This window comes from Eurypyga helias, unplaced genomic scaffold, assembly GCF_000690775.1.
Source record: "Eurypyga helias isolate BGI_N326 unplaced genomic scaffold, ASM69077v1 scaffold12844, whole genome shotgun sequence".
Lineage (NCBI taxonomy): Eukaryota > Metazoa > Chordata > Aves > Eurypygiformes > Eurypygidae > Eurypyga > Eurypyga helias.
The window spans coordinates 8342-27044 of record NW_010245681.1 but is presented as its reverse complement, the minus strand read 5'-3'; the positions used below and the strand labels follow the sequence as shown (position 1 = coordinate 27044).

Genomic DNA, 18703 nt, shown 5'->3' with positions numbered 1-18703 from the left:
TTGATTACATCTAATGCAAATCAGTTATAGGGTAGGGCATGTAGCCATGACTCAGTAGTTGAAGTTACTCCACTTGAGTGGCTGTGCTGGTGTTAGTCGGGACAGAGTTAACTTTCTTCAGTGGCTGGTATGAGACTGGTCTTTGGATTGCCCTGAGAACAGTACTGATTTGGTGCTATGGAGTGCACTAATTCAAGGTCTTTTTCAGCTTCTTGTACTGCACCTGTGTTCCTAACTTCCTCATTATGAGTTGGGGAGGACATATGATAACATCAACATACAGTTCAGACAACTGACCCAAACTAACTGAAGGAGTAGTTCATTCCACAGCACAGCATCCTCAGTACATGAGTGGGGACTGCCCAGGGGGCCATGGCTCCTTAGCCTGTTTTGTTAGCTTGCTTGGAGTTGGTGGGTCAGTTTGCTTTCCTGGTTGTGCTGTTGCTTGTGGGGTACCCACAGACTCCACTGCGATAGCTCTCTGGCTCGGACTCTTGCTACTTGGGACCTGGCTGTGTGTCTGTCAGTGGGTGGTAAGCTGTTGCATCATATGTTTTATTTTCTATTTTAGGTTTTATTTTCTATTTTATTGGTAGCAGTGCTAATATTAGCATCAATATAATATTGGTTTATATTCAATTGTTAAATTGTTCTTAGCTCAGCCCATTTCCTTGTCTTTTCCTCTGATTCTCCACCTCCACTGTGGGGGAGCAAGGGATATGATTGAGCAGCTGTGTGGTACTTACTGCTAGCCAAGGTTAAACCATGACACTGGCTTGCATCATTGCCTGGCTTGATGACACTAATCATGCAGTGCTGGGTCATCTTGATCTGGCATTATTCAGCAGGTCTCCTTCAGAGAGGATGAGCAGTGCAGTGTTACCTCGGTGCTCTGACATACGGATATGTAAGAGCAGTGGTGACTAGAAGTAAGACCACTTGACTGCTTTCACTTGGTATGTGACTTAAGGAAGAAAGCCACTAACCCTATTAGTATGCAAAACATGTTGCAGGTCATCTGGCTTCCTCGCAGAGAGATAACAGAGCTGCTGTACAGCTTGGCACTGGCACCTTCTAAATTTATCATCTTTAGGAATTTTAATTACTGTGCAGGTGATGCATCTACTAAGCTGAGACAGCCAGGTGATCCATGACATCTCAGAATGCCTCAAGATGTCCATGATTTTTTTCTATCTGCCACCTTCCTTCAACCTTACCATGAATATCAGAAGCATAATAGCTTTCCCTGCTCTCAACACTTCTGTCAAGCAGAGAGTAAGACAGAGTCTTGCGTTATAAGACTGGGTCTAGGTCATAAGCCAGCAGATGCTAAGAGTGGATTGAAGTTCTTTGCTGGAGTGGAGGGCTGGGAGGGAGCACTTGGCTGTGGGACTAGTGGGCTGGTATGAAAAGTCTGTCATTAAGAACCACTAATGCTTTTTTTTTTTTAAATCATATGCTTTGACTACCTTGTTCAACTCTTGATCCGAACTGTTTGAAGTATGATGGGCATGTTGAGAAAGCAAATAGTATGAGCCAGGCATGACTGAGGTGGTCTGGAGTATGTGTGTGCTGGAGGTGCCAGTCTGTAGGTTGTCTGTGCCTCTACTGCTGAAATGGGGTACAGGTGTTCATGGTGTTGTTCACTTGTAGGAATGGGCAGAGTGCTGACTTCACCTTCTGCTGAAGGCACTGCTCTCAACAAGTTTGAACACACTTAAAAGCATGATGTGGCTTTTCACCCCTCGTCTGTGCTTGCTGCTGTCTTGCGTGTCTGAGCTTATTACCCCTTCCAGACTTCAGTCACAACTGCAAAAGACATGTTGGTTTCTTTACCATGTGTACTACTGGCCAAACCACTTAGAAGCTAGTAATATGAGATGGCTGAGTCTGAGGAAGAGGTGCATCCTGCTGCTATGGCAGTAGAATATGCCCTGGAATACCCAAGTGTGTGAAGATAGTGTTTGTTTTAGGCTAACTGGTTCTGGCACCCGGTGTGGGAGCAGAAAGGAAAGAGCAAACCTCTCTATTTCTGTAAAACATTTAGGGTCCTTGAATTCTTAAATATGTTGCTGTGTCACTCTTCTATTAAACTAGCAAGACTTCCACCTCTTCCCCTGCTGTCCTTTTTCCAGTTAGAGGGAACATAAAGAGCATAAAGCAAGCCCCTGGAGTCTTGCCTGGCTCTTACAAAAACTCTATTATAGGAGCAGAATCAGATTTGCAGTGGTGTTAAGGAAAATGGAAGTAGTCATTAGTATTACCTGGTGAAGTCAGTGTTTGACACAGATGTCTCTTGTTTTGCTCACCAAGGTGGTAATAGAAGGAAAAAGCTGCATCACTAAACAGAGTAATGTTGTAATGAGGTTCGTATTCTATTAATGAATCTGCTAATCTGCATTCAATCAACTAGAGTCAGTGTCATAAGATGTGGTGTTCTAAGCCAATAAGACAGGGTTTTAATAGAAGTTTTAAACTTTGTCTGCTGGAATATTCTGAAGAACAGGTTTGCCTGACTATATGCTAACTAGAAGAAAAGATCTGTATACAACAGTTAGATCATTATATACTCCCTCTGTTCTTTAATGTTTTCTTGCCTGAGGTAAGCTAAACAACTAAGGAACAGTAATTCTTGCACATTTTGGCTGTATATGCTCAAACATTGGGAAAAATTGAGGTTGTAGGCAGAGGTGAGGAGGTTTTGTTTGCATTCTTTTCATGAACTAGATAGTGCTAACTCAGTTCAACTGGTAAAGAATGAAGTTTCTTAACATCTTTTTTCTTTTTTTAGATGCGACTATGACAACACAGGATGCCAGTCAGTCTCAGGCAAGCTCTTTGACGAAGATGCAAGCTGAACTTCATGAATCTTCTCCTGGTAATTCTTCTATTTCAGTACAACTAAAGCTTTAATACTTTTTCTGAGTGACCCTAAGTTGCTGTGTAGAGTTTACACTTTCGTCTAAAGTCTTATAACAAAAAATTGAAGAAACAGAAGTAAGTATATCCTCTTGTCCTTTTAAAGTCACTGCAAATGATCAAATGTCATGGACATTTTAAGGGCTGGGGCAAAAGACTATCCAACTGCCAGTTGTATGTTCTGTTGCCCTTATGCATATATGCCATAAAAGCAGGCAATGACCCTGGAGATGGGATAATTCCTAGACTAGAACCATGGCAGGAGGTTCTCTTCTAGCACTTGTACTAGATTATTTTTCCTGTGTGGATTCCATATGCTCTTGTGTTACTGAGAGCTATAATAGTGCCCTTGCATCACTGCTTCATCCGTCCGTTTTTAATTACGCATGCTTCAAAACCTTCCTTTGTTCCCACAGTTTATCCACTGTATTTTGGACCTTAATTGTGGATTTGATAGGTGGCAGAGAATAAGTTCTAGGTAGGAGAAGAAAGCAAGGATTGGGTCTCGCCTCTCCTTTCTCCTTAGTAGCAGGAATTGAGCAGTGTACCAGAGCACATTTTGATTCAAGCAAATCACACATGGGCAAGTTACATCTATACATGAATGCAAGCACGTTCTGACAAGTTACTCCATCTACAGTTTTGTCATTGGAGGTGGTAATGCTGTTTACCTGGAGTTCAGAGCTTCTTAGCACAATGTGTGTGAGAACTAGGAGTGCAGTAGCTAGTAGATTCAGCAACTCTTTCCATACGTAAACACACACATACATATGACCTAAAATACAAAGTATTTTGTATAATATGACCTCATCTGACTATTTTAATTTGATATGTGAATTGAGGAAGAAAGTCAGTATGTGGATCCTATTAGTGTGCAAGACACTTCAAAGGTTGTCTGGATTTCTGTGGATGGATAACAACCACCATATGAACTGGCACTGGTGCCTTACGAATCTGCCATCATGAGGGATTTCAGTAACAAACCAGGTGATGCGTGCACTAGACAAACTCGTGTGATCTGTGACAATCTTGTTATGCTCTCAAGATGTTTGCATGCACAGAGGAAGGTTACCCAGAACACGTTCAGCCTTTGCATGTTATTTCAGGGTAAACACTTGGACTCATTTTTCTCCATCAGGCAGGGATCAAGGCACTCTTGTCTAGAGGAAGAGGACTTACTCTCTAGTGCTAGGAGACAGCTTCATAATTTCTTTTGCTTTAAAAGCCATTTTGGACTAGTAGTTGAGATTGACAATAGTCTGCTGTCAACAACCACCAAATGAACTAGCCTGAGGCTCTGTTCTTCTGCATAGTCCACCTTAATACACAAGTTTATAGTCACATAAACTGGTTGAATCATGAGGGAAGGTAGGAAAGAGCAAATAGCTGATTGCCTGTGGCGTAGCATTCCTTGTGTTGTGAGCAGACATGCTGGTAAACACTGCTTTACAGAACAGGCCAGCAACTTGGAAGGCATGTGGTACCTCTGCTTATGCTTGCTCAGGGACCCTTAGATGCAAACCACTAGCAAAGACCTCCTTCAGTGCATCCAGTTTCTCAGCTGTAGCCGAGTGGCATATGTTTAAGAACTTGACCTAAAAGTTCAGTATCTTATGCAGAAAAAGAAAAGGAGTAATTCTGAGAAGATCTAGGCTTTCAGAGATGCTATTTGTACTGCAAAGTGATCAACTCTGCCACCCAGTGCTTCTCTCAGTAAGAAGACTGAAGCTGTAGCCCAACTTTCTCTATTTTCCCAACTGTGAGTGCAAACCTCTTCAGTACATGGACGAGAGAGATAATGAAGCTCCTTTCCTTGTACAAAAAGAAGAAAAAGATTTTCCCCTAAAATGCTGTGTGATCAGGCAGATTCAGTCAGCAATTCGTTTATATATTCCTGAAATGCATTATGAAATTACTTTGCAAGCATGTAAAATGTGTGGCTTAAAACATTTGGTGTATTTTACCTACCATGGAATCTTTCTTGTGTTTCATCACTAAATTGAAGAAAACTTTTGTAAAAGGTTTGGTTTTTTTCAACTTTCAGAGCCCATGACAACTATACAAGCTGTCAACTGGAAAACTCAGGGGAGTCCTTCAGATCATTTGACTATTGGACATAATTTATCTACACCTGGTAAAAGCAATCACATGTCTTCTACTTAAATTTGAAAAATTTTAGTTACCCTAAGGGTTCTACCTTAGTATTTTTTAATTAAGTAGTTATGGAGGATTTGTATTAGTTAGTGGTTGCCAAGACAAACAGTTTGAGGTTTAAGGCTGTATAGAAAGTAACTGTGGAAACTGAAAAAAATCAAGATTGCTATAACTGTACTGAATTGACCTTTCCTTTAAGCATGATTTCTAATGTCTTCCCCTACAGTGTGCTTCAGCTCACTAGTATTGTACTGTCTGCATACACATTCCTAAGGAAACAATGGTGGGTGTAGATGTGGAAGGGTGATACCTCCTTAGCTGGGCTACATCTGTTGCTGAAGTTGTAGCTTATTAATTTGCTTTCTTGCTCTGTTCTTGAAATGCACAGAGCATGAGAACAAGTACAGTGGTAGGAAGAGACTGTTTATGCTTACAGTTGCCTGCCTGATAGCTCTATCAAGTATTGTACAGCTTTGTAAAGATAGTCTCTGAATACTACAGCATCCATAGCCCTACAGAAAAGGGATTTTGGCCATACTAAACCTTTTAAGTGTAGTTTTCACTCACAGAAGGAAAGGAGTAGACTTCAGTCAGGCAGATGATGATCAATCTTGATACTCTTTGAGTGTGGAAGGAAATTTACTGCAGTATAACAGTTTTGTGGAGCAGTGAGGGACTGACCATGTTCTAGTGGATCACAGGCCACTATGGCCTCTGCATTCATTAGAGCTGGGTCTAGATTAAGTAGACAGAAAGCCAGAGGTAGACTGTGTTGTTAAATTGTATTGGTTTTGGGAATGGCAGTGTTTTGTCCGTTTCTTTATTTTTCTAAAACTTTACTTTTCCAAGCTCTGCTTAAACACTGTAGTACCATACATCTAGGACCCACCCTTAGGAAAAGTAGTATGTCTAGGTGACCCTTTGAATCAGCCTGTGGTTGTCAATACCCTAAACAGGTGGTAACTTTCACAATTACAACATTACATTAAATCTAGAAACTGTCTTCTAAAATGGCATAATTGCTGTAACAGCAGCCACACAACACTGCTAATTTAACATTCTGGCTGTTAACACACAGGTTATATGAAGGGATCTCCATAGCATTTGGCAAGATCCTTTTTTTTATTCCTCAAGATTGCTATAAGAAACAATTGCTGTACCATATTAACACTGATTATTTCTACAGGATCATAACATCTCACTCTGTTTACCCCATAACCTTGTTAGGTCTAGATCTTACCACACAGGAGTTTAAGCAGGCAACCAAAGGGAACATGTCTAATGTCACTTTTGTGGAATATGAGGTGCTTCTACCTGGTGAGTGTTATTTTCTCTTCCAGTTGTGTTATACTGACTGCCTATGATTACACATGATCTTTTGTATGAGTTGTAGCAATATCTAGGATGGCAATGTCTTGATAAAGTCAAGATGCTCACAGTGAGCAAGTGATGAGCTCAGAGAAAGAAAAGTCTGTTGCACTGTTCTGTTTTATGTTCTTATTCTCCACTGCAAAATAATTATTAGATTTTTACATTTTTATTAAAACCACAAGTAAAACCAACTCATAGCTATCGGTTCCCTCAAATCAGTTCAAGTGAAAATTTCTTTGCACTGGTGAGAGACCATGTAAGTGAAGGTGCTTGTTAACCAGCAGGTGTTACTCAGTTTTGCAGCATTGCTGGAGTGAAAGCATGGAGAAAAGGCAAGATAAGAGTTTTCACATCTACTTTAGGAAGTTCCCAGTTGCCAAATAAGCATTCATAACTATTTTGTTGGACAACTGGAAACACTCATCTAATTGAAATCTCTCAATTGGAGGAGATCAACTGGAACACCTTTGCAAAGTAGTGGTATGATAATTCAGGGACATAAATGCACAGTATTCATGCTGTATTTGCTTCTAGCAGAAAATACAAGGTAGTGTCTATTTCTTGTTCTGGTGCGTGTACTCTTGGTGCAGAGATGTCCCAGATATCAGTCTTGCTAGTGGTTAATCTTCAACAGCATGGAGTTTTCATGTTCCATTCACTTAAAGTGTGGATTTAATTTTAAGGTGATATCAAAAGTTACAGATGCTATTTTTAGCCAGTGTAATTAATCTGATAGTAAAACTTTTGCCACTGTGAAACCAATTCCATTTGCAAAATTGCTTTGATCATAAACAATCTCAACAAGGTGAGTTACGCTTGGCTCACTCGAGTGTAATGGCTGTAATAAATGACTTGCAGTAACCAACTCTGCTTTGCAATGAAGTGTTGCGTCTCTGTGCTTAACCCCAGTTCAACAGATCTGTAATATTTTGGCAGGGACTTGGAGTTCTGGGCATGCTGTTTTGCATGCTCTAAATGCTCCTGCCAGACCCAGTAAAGTTCAAGTAATCTATGGGAGTGTCTGGTGCTTCTGCTTCAGCCAGACTTTGCTGCTTTGTTGGTATGACTCACATTACTTAAATCAGTGAGCTGTACCTTAAAACTTCCTTTTCTCTCAGAAAGAATTTGAGATGTGAAACACTTTGACCTGTGCTTTTTTGACCATCAAGTACTACAGGGTAGGTTTAGGATTGAGATGAGACCTGGAATAAATTTTCATGGAGTGTTTGGATGGACTAACCACAGTTCTATCTATAATATGTAAAAGGAAAAAGCTAGTTATAAAATAAAATGTCAGGGCTGACAGGTACAAAGTTGGAGTTGTTTTATAAAAGGCTGTTTGTATGGATTGGGGAAGATACATACTGTTGAGACCTATTTTTTGGATACACTTGTTTTATGCTCGTGGAGCTTGTTAAAAGCAAGTGTCAGGTTTTTTCCTGTACTGGAATGTTTTTACACTGTAATTTTATTAGTTTGCCACTAGGAAGGCAAAGGCAGCCATAAATGGGTCTGAAGACTAGTTAGTTTCAGTTGAATAGCTGCAGCATGAAAGACCTGATCCAAAAATTTTAAGGTGGTAGATTTTATCAGCAACTTCACTAGCAACAGGACACTTGCCATAAAAATACGCAACTGGTTAAAACCTGCATGCTAATAGACATTTACAAGTAACTTTTTGATGACAATAATAAAACTGTTTATGTATTTACTAATAATTTTAATCAATAAACAACAAATGTAAAGCCAAAAAGGAAGCTCAGACTGAGAGCAGACACTGTTCTGCTTGGTGAGAGCTAAGTACTTAATATATTTTGTATTGGGTTAAATTATGTAGAAGCATAAGTCAATTTGCTTCCAGTGAAATGAGTATCTATGTTTCTATATTAGAGCCCTCCAGGAAGCTTACCTACGAATGGAGTGACTGTCAATTTTGTAATGGATGAGTATTGTAACTCAGTTACATATTAAGAAAATTGCTGTCAAACACTGTCTCATTGTTTTCATGTTTTTTACTTTGAAAGTGTAACAGCAGCACAACTGTATCCACCTGTAATCCAGCATATGTTAAACACAATCTTTGAATGTCGTCTTTGCCCAGAATTGTTTTCATAAATGACTTTTTTAAACATCTTCTAGGTGTTTCTGGTAATTCCATGCAAAAAAATATCACTTTGGACAGTGCAACTAGAATTGAACTTTCATGCAGATTGGACAATAAATACTCTCATTTGAAAAGTCTTCAGGTGACTTGGAAGAGGGGAAATGAAATAATCAGCCACATCAATAAAACTGAAACCAGCTGGAGCATCCAGTAAGTAGCATTCTTCAGTCTGACTTGCAGGTTCTAAGGAGTTACCACATGCATGTACACTGCCCGTTTCTAGTCATTTACGTGTGAGAAATAGCCAGATGTGGTGATGGCTACATGCCTTAATCAGCATATTAAAGCTAGAGGAAAGGAGAAATGTTGCAGTTACCTTCAGCCTGGAGGAAGAGCACCTGCTTTTCCTCTAGTGTGGGGAAAAAAGGCTTCTTCAAGAATATGGAATAAGGACACAGTTCTTCAAAGGCCAGTAATTCTGTTTAATAAGTGAGGTAGTAACATCCGTCCAAGGTTGCTAAAATATTTAAATTCCTTTCTGCTCCCCCACTTTCCACTTTTCCACCTCAGTGCTGCTTTACAGAAGTATGAAAAGCATCAATGATCACTTTTTCCTTCATAGTTAGCAAAAGAGAGGTGATTAGCTTTAGAGTGAAGATACTTTGGGTTTTTAAAAGGTTTTCTTAACTCTTTTGGACCTCTATGGAGACTCAAGAAAAGCTGTAGAAAATTTTCTTCTATTGCTACAGTTAACTGTTGGACTTCAGAAATCTGTAAATGGGCTAGTTTTAACCAGGTAATCTCTAGTTGATTTAATTGCTTAACATCAGTAATATTTATATGATAGAAAATGTGATGAGACTGTACTGTTGCTTTTCTTTTACTCCATATAAACAAACACAACCACATGAATGTTATTCAAAGTGCCTGTATAGCTTGCCAGCAGTGAAGGCGCTGGACTTTACATTAGAGGACAGCTTTCTTTAAAAACTGTGCTGGAGACATGCTAGTCACTAACTGACTGGAAAGAGCAAACCACTTTAATCTCTTCTGGAGTCCTACATAGCATATGCTGTATGGGTCACACAGTGAACTCATATCTAACTTGGCAACCTGTAGATCATACGACTTAGACATGTTTGGCCTTCTGTGAGCAAGAAGGGTGAAAATGATCTGACTTAAAAATGTCCTGCTGTTTCTACTAAGCTTGAATCCTAATGTTTTTCCACGATGTATGTTCTCTGCTCCACTACTAATCACTACAAAAATAATCTAAAATAACATTACTGTACAGATGGAGAAACAGGCATTGGGATCTTATTTACTGACTCTGTTATTACTGTTTCATTGTGAGCCGGGATGATGGTTAGAATGTTAATTACTAGTTACTGATAGTTGTAGGATGAAAGAAAAGAGAAGCAGAAAAGCAAATAAGTGATACTTTCTTTTTTTGAAGATTGAGTATCTTGGACAGCAGTAAGCTGGGAAGTTACAGTTGTACTCTGAAAGGTGAAGAAGAAATCAGCGCTATGTTTCACTTACAAGGCAAGTTATTTTAAATTTTGCCTCACGTGACCATTGAAATCCTGTATTAATAATGGTTTCCACATAGTATGGAAATTATAACATAATTTGATAAGCAGTGACTAATATGGTCAAGCTAAGGGACAATCACTGTCAGACACTCCTGTAGCATGGAGGGAAGTATTTTGAACCAAAACTAAAAGCCATTTTAAAAAAACCTAAAAGAGCATATATAAACATAAATAATTTATATTTTATAAATATAAAACCTAAACCTAATTTTTCCTAAATGAGAAACTGATTTCCCCTTCCCTCTTCATCCCTACAGCAGGAGTGAATACTCTTCACTTCCTGGGTAGTAGGACGAAAGGATGGTGTCTCAGAAATGCTTCAAAAAGCAGAGCAAATGACTTGAAAGTTTAGCCTGAGATTTCTCTAGTGTTACAAGGGGAGGAATGATTGGCAGAATAGAGGCAGGGTTTTGAACAAATCCAGTTGTATCTCTGAAACATGAAGTTGTTGCTTTAGTGCTTCTCTCATTCTATGTAAGAACAACTCTTGTATGGAAGGCTACTGTGCTCATTTGGCAGTGTGAGTGGCCTTTTCTGTTTTGTATTCTCTTCTCCGATAATGTTGCCCTTGACAGCAGTAGGTGAAATCTGGTTGAATAGAAGACATAGGAATGAAATACAAGCTGCTGAGAACCTTCATCTTTTGAGAGCTACTCCCTTCTATGTTCCCAACGTTCTTATTTCGTAGAGAGCAAGGCAATCATCTGATTGGTGACAGCTCCACAGGCTGCAGTATATAAGAATGATTCTCCCTGAACACAGAGGCCTAAAAACCCTAACTTTTTCAAATAACTACCCTGACCTCAGCTGAACTAAGCAGCAGGGCTTTGCAATTCTCAGTGCTGCAAGCTGGCTTTTTTCCGTGGCATATATCATCATATGACTTGATGAAACTCATCAGCAGGTTGCCCAGAGAAGCTGTGGATGCCCCATCCCTGGATGTCTTCAAGGCCAGGCTGGATGGGGCTTTGAGCAACCTGGTCTAGTGGAAGGTGTCCCTGCCCATGGCAGGGGGGTTGGAACTAGATGGTCTTTAAGGTCCCTTCCAACTCATTATATGTTTAAGTCTTCAATAGTAATGTTAATGCCTGCTTTCAAACCTTCAGCTGGAGAGACTAGCATGCAATACTGAAGAAAGAACTTTTAATCTCTAGAATTGGTTATATGTGTTTTGCCAGTGTGTGTGAGGTTTAGTTGAAAGGCTACTCAAGTCTTCTTTTTAGATTAAAAAAAGTCAAACAAGACCTTATTCTTTTGAAAGTATAGAATAACTATTCTGGTAAGGGCAGGAATAACTCAATAGGGAAGACATCTTTTCCAGAACAGTGCTTAGGGCTTCTTGATTTATTACAAGAAGATGGGAGAATTGCTTCACAACGGTTGAATGCTGCCACTTCTGATGCCATAAAAAGTACTGGCTTGACACTTTTCAAGATTAATGAGAGAGTAAAGAAAATGGGAAGGAGAAGTCCTTGAATCTTCCAGTCAGTAATGCAGAGGGAACAATTCTCAAACTGAAAGATGAGTAATGTGTTGGTATAGCCTCAGTGGCTAAAGCCATTGCTGCTGTAACTAACTGCAGTAGCTTTTCCACTCAGCAGACAGACATTATTTGGAAGTGTTGCCTCTTCCTTTTCTCCCCCATCACAACCTGGCATAACAGTGCAGATTTTGAAGAGCTCAGCTTTTACCTAGATCTGCAGAAAGTCATAATGCTGTGAGATGCTTGAATAGTTCCTATTTGAAGTATAGGAATTTCTAATTATTAAACATGGAGACCATTAATGGACACTTTAAAATGGCATGAAGTGTTGTAAAAGCTATATTCAAGGGCAGAATAGGTTGCCTCAGCAAAGAACAAACACATTGTTATGTAGCTGTCCAGGTACATGTACTATGGAATAACTCTGGTCTTAAGCCAGTGTGGAAATCTGACTGGTATAAATGCTCTGTGACCACTTGTCTGTTCAGCTCTTCTATTTTTTTTTTTCTGTATAGCAGTGGTTTTGTTAGCAGTTCTGGGCGATCTATTAGCAAAAAAAGCTGGGACAAAGCATATTACTTCCTAGCATGTATTTGAGGATTAACTACTCTGTTAGAGAGCCAGATCCCAGAACTCATGATGGATATTCATGTCCTTAATTGTGGCTGATGTGGTAAAGCTATTGCTGGTATACCTATAGCTGTGCTTTGCCAGTGATCAGCATGGCTAAATCTTTTTGATTGCCATACAAACCTGTAGTGCTGCTTACAACATTTTTAAAATTTATTTTCATATTTCATTCTTCTCCCCAACCTGCTTTTGACTTTTCTACCACTCCCTTTACAACTTACAGAAGTTGTCCCTCTAACTGGCGGCAGTAAAGATATTCTGCCACTGTTCTTTAGAAGGATAGTGTTTAATGATTGAAACAGATACATACAGAGTGAGAGGCTTCACTAGTAATAAGACTGGATTTGATGTACGGTGCAGCAGATTCGGAGGTTGTGACCAGTGTTTTTATTAACAAGTTGGTTTCATATATATTTCTGGAATGGAAGTTTTTGTTTCGAATACTCCTGAGAAGTGAACTTTTCTGGGACAATCAATTTGTGCTGAGCCAGTCAGCAAGGGGAGGGAACAAGAACAATCTTGGTTTAAACCAAATTGTTCCATCTTCACTGCTAAAAGCAAGTTCTTGGCCTGTTTAGTCTTGTGTGACCAGTATAATTTAAAAGATATACTGGATCTGTAATTACAAGATGAATGAAACTTGATGTACAATTTAAAATAAATGAATCTGAGGCAAATAGGCTGGTAAACATTCTAATAAAGAGGGAAGGAGGGAGGATGGGGAAATACATACTCTATTATATTTGCTCAGCTCTAGCAATGTCTGTGGGAGGCCTCAATGTATTCAACAGCCTCTTTTGAGCTTTTGCTTTTGGAAGGCTGTGGTGCATCTGCAGTTAAAATGGCTGTGACAAATAGCTCTGAAGTCTCTTGTGTCCATGTTCTGTCCTTAGCAAGATTGGACCAAAAGTCCTTCTTACTCATGTGCATCCACAAGTCATTACTTCAGCTTAGGAGATGTCTGTAACTACAAAGATCCCTCAACCTGCAGTCTTGCTTACTTACTAAAAAGGTTCTCTGTAGGTACAGCTTGCCGGATACCATTTTGCCGGTAGCATTTTGGCTGGAATACACATCCATGAGTTTTGTCAGACTGAGTGAAATTGCTGGAAAAATAAGTATTTTTAGTTCTAGAGTACTAGAACTGAAGCATGTAGTTCACATGAAGGAAGGCAAAGAGGAAATGGGCAAGGAGAGATATCAGTCTGGTCACTTGGTTTTCAGTATTAAGCAACCTTTAAGGTTATATAGCAACTAGGTGCAGGATTCCTGTAATCTTCTGCATAAATGCTGTATATGGAATATCAGGTTGAACTGACTGTTCATTTTGATTGTGGCAGGAATGATAGAATTGTCTCCTTATTGGAAAAGAGAATGAATGGACTACTGTAAATACATATCTAAATATATTTTAATACTGTAATTAAAGCCTGTAGGTCTTACTTTATTAACTTTTTCCTACTTGTTCATAGTACCAAAAATTGAAGATAAAGAAAAACCTATAATCAGTTATGAAGGAGATACAACTGTACTGATTTGTAAAAGCTCTGGTTATACTCCCATTGCTTGGACTTGGTATATGACCAATGGAAGTGAACAGGTAAGGTCAAGCAAAATAATGTGGCAAAAGTATAGACACTTTGCAAAGTATAATGATTTCACTGTAGGCACTACCGGTTGCATTTCCATTGAAGTTAATGTAAATCTCAGCAAATGGAAAAGTATCTGAGACCTTTAGAAGTATTACTATTACAAGGATGCAGTTTGTTTTGTATGACACTTTTTTAGAAAAAGTCCCTGCCATGCTCCTACTGCCCAGATAAAAGTACTGTTGCAAAGACAAGTATCTCAAGACTCATCTAACTTGTTTTAATGATGGCTGTATTGTTCCAATCATACTGCTTGATACCAAAAAAAATAATTCTTATCATAGCAGGACACTCCTCATAAGACATATGAGGTATTGGAGGCTTGAGGGAGAACAGGAGCATGTCCCTTCTCTTCCTTCTCCAGATACAAGCACTTATGTATTTCCCAGCCTGTATGCCCTCTCTGGGGCAGTGGACCTGAAGGAGGTCATCCTGTGTTGGAGACTGCTGTGCCACTTGGTTCTGAAAGAGTTTAAATATCTTATTACTTCAGATGCTGCTTTAAAGGTTGTGAGGAGAAATCTTGCTCAGCAGTTTTTCCCCTTCACACACCTACCTTTCAGGATCCCCTTTAGCCTTGGAAGCATAGCTACTTTGTTCTAGCCCTTTATTGGGGGAAGCACAGCGAGCTGAGAGGAGGCAAACAGATCTGTCTCTTCTATACTGCGGGAGAGTAGTGCAGTTGTACAAGTCAATCAACATTTCCCAGTGCAGCAGCATTCCCCCTTCAGCTTCATTCAAAGCATATGCTTTGTGCTGTAATGAAGCCTGGATGTTAGAGCCTGACACCTGAGGCTGCCTTTGTCAGTAGAGTCAAGGACACGTTTCACCTGATTTTCAATGGGTTAAAACAGGTCAGACAGCTTGCTCACTAAAAGTGCATGTTTTCCCCCATTGAATGTAAAGGGAATCAGGGTATCCAGCAAAAATGAATCCTTTACTTGGAGATGAACTAAGTACACTTCACCAATGCTGCTTGTTCTTAACTCATTTTGCATCTCCCTGTATAGAACCATCTGGTGATCATACCAGTAATTTGATGAAGAACTTTGTTATTGCACTAATAAGGCTTGTAATGTATTTTTTTTTATTTTCAGATTGCCATTGATGACTCTTTGCTGGCAGATAAGTATGGAATTGATAGATCTGCCAATGTAACCCATCTGAAGATACTGAAACTCACCAAGGAAGATGATGGTGTATATTGGTGTGAAGCTGCTTTTGAACTAGGGAAAAGTAAAGGAAAGCTGGTGCTTAAAGTTCTGTCCTTCATGGTGCCTCTCAAACCCTTTCTTGCAATTGTGGCTGAAGCTGTTACTTTGGTAACTGTTGTTTTCCTTTATGAGATCTATTCAAAAAAGAAAGAGAAACGTGCAGGTAAGTCTTTTTGTTAGTCTTTTCTAGACTTACATTGAAATTGCAGCTGAAAGTATGACCCATAACACTTTGTACATGAAGTTCAGTGTGACTTTTTTTTCCACATCTGTGTTTTTATGATAAAATAACTTCTTCTAGAATACTGCATTGTTTTAGGTTTTTAAATCTCTTCCATGAGTCTAGAATTCAGGTACAGAGTTCTTTCAATAGACAGTACTTTATCGAAAGGGTTTGATATACTCTTTCCAAGACAAAGGAATTTAGAGGCTATATTTTTTGGGGGGAAGCTTAGCAATGGAAGCAACTGTTAGTAGTCTTGATGAGAGGAATGTCTGTCTACAAACTGAGGAAGGAAAAATGCATTAAAACAGAATTGGTTGGTTACTGAACCTAAGGCATGCATAGATGAGCCAAACTACATATGTGAGATGAAACAGAAGTGACTGCACATATAAAATATGTGCACATGTGTCAATGGATTATACATATATGGATTTATGTGTCTGTGTATATGCATTTTTCTATACTTGTATATAATATGCATGTTATATCTTACATTATTAATCTGATTTTAATATGTAAGTTTTTAGCTGAACTTGAAGATAATTCCATTGAATAGAGGAACAAATTAATTTGACACATATTTTATTGTTTTACTTACAAATTCAAGAAAACTAGTCTTATTTTTCCATGGAGTAAGTGAAACTAAATCAGAAACAACTTCTAGACAATTAAACAGAACTTTTCCACTGTTTCTTAAGCTGAGACCTCATATAACATTTTTCTCTTATGCAGAGGATGAAAAAGAATTTGACCAAGTTGTGCAGCTGTAAGTAAGGCATTTGTATACTGTAGTTTTAAATATTTGGTCTTTTGCATATTAGTGTCATATAAAATTATACCTTCTTGTTGACCCAATTGGTGAGGGTTAGTGATGAATGTGAAAGTACAGTTTAGCCTTTCCCTTAAGACTTCTGAATTGGAGAATGTGCAGAAGGCTGTTTTTGACTTAGCACATCACTGTAGTGTTTGGAAGATATCTTACTTTTTTGTGAGAGCCCAGTATGCCCTCATCATAAACTCATCCTAAAATGCTGTAAATGGGGAAAACCACATTCAGGTGGAAACATTACAGGACAGGCTTTGAAATTTCTCATGTGTATTTTTGTCCATATTAACACACATTTCTCTTACTTGCATGTGATCAAAGCCCTGACTCTCCTAGGTAAGCCTGTGGTTGCTAGGGTGTTGGGAGCTTGTATTTTTTGCATTTTGGTGGTAATGACAACTTCTCTTGGGTGGCCTCTCACTGTGCTGATGGCTTGGGCTCCCTGGGCATGGGAATGGCTGCACCAAAGGAGAAGGTGTAGGCACTTCTGTTCCTGTTCTGCTGCTTGAGGGTTGGTGCTCCCATGCTGGCTCCTCCCTCCTTAGGATGATGCATTTCTAAAGGCTGGCTTGCTAAAATAAGCTATACCTCTCTCCCTCTGCCCATCACTTGAGGTCCAGTCGTTTTGTTTGGCCTCTTAACTTCTTATTTTAAGATGCAGCCTAGCAGGCCCTCTTACTCAGTTGTGTCCAGTCTACTCCAGTTTTCTGTCCCTTCTCTCTGCCTGTGTTTTTCTGCCTCTTTGTCTCCGAGTAGCTGTGTTCCCCTCTGTATTTCTTGCTGCCGTGACCTCTGTTTCCCTGCATTGTATTCACCTTCCTATTCCTTTTTCCAGTGCTAGTTGAAAATATTTAGTGCTTTTCCCTTACCTAAACAGCTTTAAAGCTGTTATTCAATTATAGTATAAAGTAGGGATATGCCTTGAATATAGTATGCTATTATACTGCTGAGTGTTTGGGGATATGTCTTGGGTTGGAAGTTGAGTAATTGCCCTGGTTTGCACAGCCTTGCTTCTTACAAACATGCTGAAACTGTATTACTATAGGATTGAAACACAGTATAGTGCATAAAAATAATGTTTTGTGCTTGAGATGTGGGGTCTGGTTCTGACCAGCTGCTTGATCTTTACTTTGGAGTTCTAAGATAAACATATATGAGAGAAATCTGTTTAACTAAGTACTTCTTGCCTGATTTTAGTAACTTAAAGTTATTTCATCTACTTGATAATTAGAAGATTTGCGTACCAGAGAATGGCTTCAAAGGAACCTTTCTGGTCTGTTATGTCAAGTGATGAGTAATACAGCTGAACTTGGTTAATGAAGCTATAATTAACGTGTCACATCCGACTGTTAGGTGGGAAGCTAGTGATTCAGAAACTTTTTTTCAGCAAGGGAATTGTTGATTCAAGTCTGGGTTGTGACCAACACCATATAGCTAGTTGTAGGCACTCCAGAAGGAGCAATCATATGACACTTGCAGCCCATGTCCTAAGGATGTTTAAGCTGTATACTGCCTGTGTATTTGATCATTCACTTTATAAACAAATTCTGTCCACTGAATAAAATGATAGTATAGCAATAACTTCTAGGAATACTATAACTCTTACAACTTTTGCCTAGAACATGTGGGATTTTTGTGGGGGATTTAGTTGAGTCTTCACTGCTTGGCTGAAACTTCAATAGCCAGTAGTTTTTGTTGTTTAAATCTTCATAACTTCACATGCTAAAAGAGTCAAATACATTTTAGACGTACTCTCATTGGATTGTGGGACTGGAGTGACTGTGCTCATTCTATACTTAAAAGCTGAGTTTTGGATTTAACCTCTTTCTTACAGTAAATCAGAAGAGAGCAACAGTCTGGAAAATGGTAGTGCAAGGCACAGAAAAACTTAATCTGAGTTCCTAAAGGGGTAAGTAAGAGTTGAAACTGAGTCCAGAGTTTACTTTTATCTTGAGCACTCTAATATAGTGACAAACAAGTCCACTGTACTATCCCAATCTATTTTTTGATGTGGGAACAACATAGTAATAGAATGATTTTGTAGATAAAACAGTATAGTCATTCATGATGTAATATCATCAAGTGAGTCCAAAGCCTTTTAATGCAATACTGTCATTATTGAGGTTTAATAGTTCTGCTCACCTATGCAGTCCTTAACGTAGGACCCAGATTAACCTGCTTAATTGCTTGACTCCTGATCATGAAAGACTTCTGTGGGTGCCAGGTTAACTGCTGAGACACATAAGAATTGCTGATGCATCCAAAATGCTGTATTTCCAGGCTGTATTTTGGATGTTGAGTGAGTTTCTGGAGGAAGGATGCAAGTGGGGAATGTGGCAGTACCAGAGATATGAAACAAGGGGTTATAGGCATCTAGGAAAGAAGACAGTTTAATAGATGGTGACTGAAGGGATTAGTGGTAGGACGAGGAAGCAGAGGTATTGCAGCCCTGTGTAAGCCATATAATGAACCCTGATTCTCTGCCTGCTTTGCAGTCTAATTACAGGCTGCTTCTACTTATGCAGTCTGGAA

At 39.1% G+C, this 18703-nt stretch overlaps 1 protein-coding gene across 1 annotated transcript; it reads left to right on the top strand.

Moving 5' to 3' along the window:
- Positions 1-1880: 1880 nt before the first annotated feature.
- Positions 1881-18063, top strand: EMB (embigin). Its single transcript, XM_010150167.1, has 10 exons — positions 1881-1947; positions 2792-2878; positions 4964-5053; positions 6301-6390; positions 8584-8758; positions 10005-10093; positions 13729-13856; positions 15003-15282; positions 16078-16111; positions 18006-18063. Exons 1-10 carry the CDS (start codon positions 1881-1883, stop codon positions 18061-18063), a joined length of 1098 nt encoding a protein of 365 aa, XP_010148469.1.
- Positions 18064-18703: the final 640 nt, after the last annotated feature.